We start from the raw sequence: 7,488 nt of genomic DNA, 5'->3' as shown, positions 1-7,488 counted from the left end.
TTTCTGATGGCTTCTTTAGACCACATCCTTGTTATCGCAGGAAGACAGCCAAAAAGCACTGAGATCCGAACTTGCCCTACCGCTATGGACCGATGTTTCAGCCTTACTACAAGTTGTTCTGCAGTGTATTAAGAAGTGTTTAAAGCTGTGTCTTCAGCCATAATGACTGTCTTCCACTGAAGCTGTGGAACAACTACATCTTAATGATGTTTTACTTTGTTCTTTACCAATAATTACAATACAGGATTAATTTTAAAAAAAAATTTACAATGTACACAGTTGTGTTGTGTCACACTTGAAAAGATTTCACCATCAAACAGCCAACAGTACACTATTGTCCAATTAATTTATTCACAATTTTAAATAAAATTTTCTGTGTAAAAAGAAAAAGAACAGTAACTCGAGATAAAATGTTCCTTCTTTCATAATTATATATAAATGTATAATATTTTTGCAGATTGATTTTGTCCAGGGGTTTTTGTTGTTGTTGTTGTTTTCATAACAGTTATTTTATTATTATGATAAAATGCAAATAGAATTACCACATTTTATCATAATAAAACCTTTGGTTTCATCAGGTCACCTTTCCTGACAGACCGACGGGGAATTAAACATTTAGCCCTTGTAAGTTAAAGCAGCCTAGCTGATTGTTGTTGCTGACCATGTCCATCCCTTTATGACCATAGTGTACTCATGTTCCAATGACACACAATCTCACAAAGTTCAAATTTTCTCAGACTGTTTTCTTAAATGCAACATAAACGGTCACCAGATTGTAGTTCAATAAAGTAGCCGACCTTTGGGATGTGGTGGAATGGAGCATTTGTCTCATGGATGTACAACAGCTGTGTGAGGCTATCATGTCAACATGGATCACAATCTCTGAGGAATGTTTCAAGCACTTTGTTGAATTGATGCCATCATAGAATTAAGGCACTTCTGATGGTAAAATGAGGTCCAACCAAGTAGGAACAAGCTATTCTTAATGAAGTTTATGATTGCTGCCTTTTGCAGAAAAGGAAATCCATCCATGTGCATCTTAAAACCAGTGATCATTTGGTAGCATTAACTTCTTTTCTAAACATATTGCGCAATGTTGCATCGACACAAAGTTAAATTACCCCCTCAACAGGGCGGGGTGTTCAGTACCGTCCTACTCACTTTCTCAGGAATTGAAACTGAAGAGCTGAACAAAGCCTATTTCACTTTCTGTCCTCCTTACACATCGTGTACTTCTTTCTTACTTCTCACCATTAAACCTTTTGGAGCTCTAATCCTGGTTTTTGTCCACTTATGGGCTTATGATTCATTTGTCTTGTTCTTTACCACATAATCATATAATCACTGGTCCTTTCAGCTCTTCCATTTTTAAACCAAACTGTAAGAGACATGATCACCTTGAAAAGCACATCTGAACCACAATTATTCTGTGATGGAAAAAAAACCATAACTCTTAAAAAATAGGTGAATATGTAAGATTTTTTTTCCATTGACAGTTTGATTTAAAATACACTATAGTCATGTACAGATGCAAAACTATTTTTAATTGCCTTTATAAATAAATATATCAAATTATGGAGCTCACAGTATTTTGCAATAGAAATGGCAGATCCTGAAGGCCCACAGCCCGCGGTACGTGCAGCACTGCACTCTGAAACAAATTCATTTCAATTGCTTGCATCTCGCAATAAGGTTTCGCTTTGCTTTTTGTTGAACTTGAAATTGAATCTTAACAAAAAAGCTATTTACCTTCATATACTCTATAGATCTGCAGGTTATTATTTTATCTAATCTGGTTCTTGTTGATTTGTTTCTTTATTAATATAAGTCCTGGTCCTTTGCCTTTTCTTTTCTTTTTTTTCTTTTTCTGGTGCATTCTCTGAGCTGTGGTACCACAAACTTTATAAGAAGCCTTTGCTCTGAATGAAAAAAAAAGCTTTTCTTCATCTCATTAAGACATCTGCAGTCTAATGGATGATGCTTTGTATTTGAAGAATCTTCATCCATGTATGACAGCTGTCTTTCTTTCTCTGCAGCATGTGGATTACAATGCTACGTATGTGGACTCTCTGACCCTCACTCCTGCACTGATGTCTTAACTTGTCCTGCTGGTATGGACCGATGTTTCAGCCTTACTACAAATGGTAAGTTGTTCTGCAGTGTATTAAGAAGTGTTTAACGATGTAAATCATACATTTTATGAGCATAGCGTTACTTAAACTGAGGTTTTCCCATCATGTCTAACAGGTACCATCACTAAGAGCTGCATAAAGAGTGCCTTATAAGATAAGATAAGATAAGATAACTCTTTATTGTCATTGCACAGTCATACATAGTACACTAGTACAATGAAATTGGAAAACTGTCCTACGTCGGCAACAACCAACCATGTAACACAACACAACATGACACGATACGACACATCACAACGCAACACAAACAACACAACACAGTATAATAACTTAGTTAAAAAGAAGAAGAAGAAGAAGTGTATTTGTATTACTGTTATTATTGCACATTAATTTTATGTGTCAGTCCTATGAGCTGCTGTGAAGGGAACTTGTGCAACAATGCTATCCCAACTGGTCCCAGTGTTATGCTCCTGCTGGTGTCTTCAGCCATAATCACCATCTTCCTCTGAAGCTCTGGAACAACTGCATCTTAATCATGTTTTACTTTGTTCTTAACCAAAATCTACAATCCAGGAATAATTAACAACTCGTTGATAAGGATGGACAAAGCTCCCTTTGAGATTTTCAAACTCCATAATGCTTTGGACAAAGATGCAATTTTTTATAGTTTACCAGAGTTTTAATCACAGCTGATTTTAAATCAGTCAATATGTGACTGAAGTGCAGGCATCCAGCTTTCTCTGAATATGTGCACTGTACTTCACCAAAGTCTTTAAACAGGAAGGTCTCTCCACCAGGCAGAAACGTTAGAATGCCACGAGGTACTTATGTGGGCAGTCAGTGCATCTACATTTGTCACATTTCACCTCTAAATAAGGGTTGTAAACTCTTGCAGATTTCTCTGAAAGACTGTCTACAGTCTCTCTCCTATGTTGTCTTGGGTTTCATTTAATCGTGTTCTTCTCAGTTCTGTCCTTGAGCGCTCTCAAGGGGTTTTTCTATGCAAAAACACATCAAATCAGCTATCTAGGAAACGATTCAAAGGAGTCTTAAACTGGCATGGCTCCATGTAAGCGTTAGTGAGTCAGCTTTGCTGATAAGCAGGCCTTGCAAATCCAGCCCCGTCCAAAAATGCCTCTCTACCCCCCCAACTTTTATGTTATAAATACAATTAAATTTTAAAGTCTGACAATGAAAGTCTTAAATATCCACACTGGCAATAAGTCAGCGCAGTTACAACTCAAGTTAATAATCCTGCTATTTCAAGTATTAAAATTATGCTAGTTTGTCCAGTTAATTTAAGCCTCTGAAAAGGCGAGTCTGTGTAATCTCCAAACAGTTAGTACTGTTTTTGTAAAAGCCCTTAAATTAAAGCTTAAAGTATGCACTTCAAATGCATATAGCTGTGCATTTAAAATACACTATACACCACAAAAACTGCTTTTATCCAACAAACTGTACCAAACTGGAACGACACAGGTGCAGCTGTCTATTTTCCCACCACTTCAAACCTACTCATTCACAAATAATTTCATGAGCTCATTCTGAGACTCAGACATGAAGTTGGACTGAACTTACCAACAATGTTATTTTGTCTTTTGTAAAAGACAGTATCAGGAATATATATGGCACTGTGCAAAAATGTCTGTGTGGATGAGTAAGCTGGAAAAAAACATCATTAATGTTAACAGCTTCCATTTAATAACGTCTAACATTCTTACCAGTTATACTACATACAACACTTCTTTGTGTGTCAAAGAGCTTTTCAAATAAAAGAAGAACATATATGTTTAAAGCACTTCTGGTGGTAAAATGAGGTCAAACCGAGTACTAGTAAGCTATTCTTAATGAAGTTTATGATTGCTGCCTTTTGCAGTACTGCAAAACCATCCTGTGTATCTTAACAGCAGTGATCATCTGGTAGCATTAACATCATTTGGAGAATATGTGGCGCAAGAGCAAGCGCAGATGTGCACACAAATGAGAGTAATGTTGCATCGACATAAGGTGAATTCACTTTCTCAAGGGGGTGTTCAGTACCTCCCTACTCACTTTCTGAGAAATTGAAACTGAAGAGCTAAACAAAGCCTATTTGACTTTCTGTCCTCCTCACACATCGTGTACTTCTTTCTTACTTCTCACCATGAAACTTCTTGGAGCTCTGATCCTGGTTTTGAGTTTGTCTGCAGGTAAGAGCAGCTCATGATTCACTTGTCTTGTTCTTTACCAGATAATCAGATAATCACTGGTCCTTTCAGCTCTTCCATTTTTAAACCAAACTGTAAGAGAAATGAAACTGAAGAGAGGTTCAGATCACCTTGAAAAGCACATCTGAACCAAAATTCTTCTGTGATGGGAAAAATCATAACTCTTAAAAGTAGGTGAATATATGAGATTTTTTTTCCATTAAAGTTTGATTTAAAATACACTATAGTCATGTACAGCAAGCTATTATTAATGAAGTTTATGATTGCTGCCTTTTGCAGTAAAGGAAATCATCCATGTGCATCTTAAAACTAGTGATCATTTGGTAGCATTAACTTCTTTTGTAAACATATTGCACAGTGGTGCATCGACACAAAGTTAAATTACCTCCTCAACAGGGTGGGGTGTTCAGTACCGTCCTACTCACTTTGTCAGGAATTGAAACTGAAGAGCTGAACAAAGAAACAAAGCCTACTTGACTTTCTGTCCTCCTCGCACATCGTGTACTTCCTTGTTACTTCTCACCATAAAACTTCTTGGAGCTCTGATCCTGGTTTTGATTTTGTCCACAGGTAAGAGCAGCTTATGATTCATTGGTCTTGTTCTTTACCAGATAATCAGATAATCACTGATCCTTTCAGCTCTTCTATTTTTAAATAAAACTGTAAGAGACATGAAACTGAAGAAAGATTCAGATCACCTTGAAAAGCACATCTGAACCACAATTCTTCTGTGATGGAAAAAAGGAATAATTTTTGTACTATTAACAGTTTAAAATACTATAAAAATGTTTTTATAACATGATATATATAGCAGATCCTGAAGGCCCTTTTACATAGTACAGGGCTGCGCTCTGAGACGCATTCACTTCTATTGCTTGCACCGCGCAATAACGGTTTCGTATGTCAAGCCATCTAGGTCAAAATTTGCCACTTTCCGAAGCCGTCTGGTTAAGAAATTATGTAAAAATCACCATTGAATGAGTCAGGACACGTAAAAGTCTGCGACAAACCCGCCAGAACACCGTACTTTACGCCAGTGAGTGGCGTTTGAACACATCATTACCAGTGGCGAAAGAAATCGACCTCCTTTTTTTTTTTCTTTTTTTTTTCTTTTTTTTTTTCTTTTTTTTTTTTTTGAAATCGACCTCCTTTTCAGGTCAATTAAACGCCACTTCGTACGTCACGCGGCTAAGCTAAACAAACAAACAAACAAACAAACAAACAAACAAAGGTCACTTTAGTCTTCCTCCGGCAGATCTGATTCAAAGCCAATTTACTCCCGAGAAATACAGCGGCTGGACCTTTAACTAACAACACACTGTGGGACAAACTGTGGACACAAGCAGTTTGTGTGGTTGCTGATGTTTGTCGAGCTGAAAGAAACGTTGCATTTGAAATTACCTGCCACAACATGTTCCACCTTTATGCTCGCTCGACTTTTGTAGAACTAGCCAGATGTTGGCACCTGCAGTGCCCAAAAAAGAAGAAGAAGTAAACACCGGCTCACTTTCAACCCTGTATATGGCACACACGTTTTTTTCTTTTTTTTTTCTTTTCTTTTTTTGGCATCTTTCATGTCTTTTAATCACATATCTTGGTGATTAATACACAAACAGAACCAGTGATGGGAATAACAGCGTTATAAGTAGCGGCGTTACTTTTTTCAGTAACTAGTAATCTAACTAATTACTATTTCTATCGTTACAACGCCGTTACTATGGAAGCGTAGAGCTGCCACCCAGGCAAAAGAAAAGTAGAGTTATATCACATTATAACATGAAAAGTTTATTGTTCTAACAATATACTGTCATGTTAGTACAATATACTTTTCACGTTTGAACAACATAAAATCATGTTATTATAATATACATCATTATCACGTTCGTACAATATAATATTTATATTGTTAGAACGTTATAATTATGAGGTTCATACAATATAATATTTATAATGTAAGAAGTGAAAGGTTTTTGTTATAACGTGACATCTGAACCACGATTCTTCTGCGATGGAGAAAAAAAAGAATAACTCTTAAAAAATGGCTGACTTTGTAACTTTTGTACTATTAACAGTTTGATTTAAAATAAACTATAGTCATGTACGGATCCAAAACTACAAAAGAAATTGACTTTGAGTTACCTTACTGATCCAAACTTTAGTATCAATAAGGAAAATAAAAATAATTAAATACAAATAAAAACCTGGTTGCTTAAGCGCATCTAGACTGACCAATGACACTTTGCATTTGCAGATTCTTAATCCACGAGTGCCAGTATTCAGTATTCTTTTTTTTCTGTACAGCATGTGGATTAAGATGCTATTCATGTACAGCTTCTGATCCTCACTCCTGCACACAAACCACAACATGTTCCTACCCCTTTAACCGATGCTACACCTTGTATGTGAGCGGTAAGTTATTTCTAAACATCAGTAGTGTTTAAAGCTGTAAATCAGACGTGTTCTGAGCTGACATATTGCTAAATGATTGGAACTAGGCCTTAATGTTGTTGCTCAAACTGAGGTTTTCCCATCATGTCTTACAGGCACCGTCACTAAGGGCTGCCAATACAGTGCGTCATGTATCAAGCCTTTTAGCTGCTGTGAAGGGAACTTGTGCAACAGTGCTATACCAACTGGTCCCAGTGTCGTGCTCCTGCTGGTGTCTTCAGCCATAATCACCGTCTTCCTCTGAAGCTCTGAAACAACTACATCTTAATGATGTTTTACTTTGTTCTTAACCAAAAATTACAACCCTGGAATATTAAGCCATTTTTTAAACAATGTATGGATATTTCTTTTCAATAAAACCACAATAATGTATCAACTACTGCATTGTTTAATTCCTAGGATTCTGCAATTAACTTCACTACAGCAAAAAGATTTTTTGTGAGCTCTAACAGAAATACAAACAAAACAGGACAGAAAAATAGACGTTATTGCGAGCAGATCAATCATTTATTTTTTTAGCTGTCTGATAAAGACTTAATTACTTTTTACAGTTATTTCCACAAGTGCAGAAATCACTTTTCCCACCCGTTTGATGTGCTCACTCTGTGACTGAGATGACTCTTTCATAAGGGACGCATCAGGCATATACAGTGTTTGCAACTGTGAAAAACGGGTCTTTAAACATGAATAACCTGAAAAAG

General features: G+C 36.5%; 1 protein-coding gene across 1 annotated transcript; it reads left to right on the top strand.

The window, feature by feature from the left end:
* The first annotated feature begins 4,195 nt into the window (after window positions 1–4,195).
* On the top strand, window positions 4,196–7,163 carry LOC116328632 (lymphocyte antigen 6G-like). The gene is made up of 3 exons (XM_039620844.1): window positions 4,196–4,321; window positions 6,641–6,748; window positions 6,883–7,163. Exons 1-3 carry the CDS (start codon window positions 4,276–4,278, stop codon window positions 7,029–7,031), a joined length of 303 nt encoding a protein of 100 aa, XP_039476778.1. The 5' UTR covers window positions 4,196–4,275; the 3' UTR covers window positions 7,032–7,163.
* The last annotated feature ends 325 nt before the right edge of the window (window positions 7,164–7,488 follow it).

This window comes from Oreochromis aureus, linkage group 12 (assembly GCF_013358895.1).
Source record: "Oreochromis aureus strain Israel breed Guangdong linkage group 12, ZZ_aureus, whole genome shotgun sequence".
In the NCBI taxonomy this organism is placed as follows: Eukaryota; Metazoa; Chordata; class Actinopteri; order Cichliformes; family Cichlidae; genus Oreochromis; species Oreochromis aureus.
This window is presented reverse-complemented; position numbering and strand designations above follow the sequence as displayed.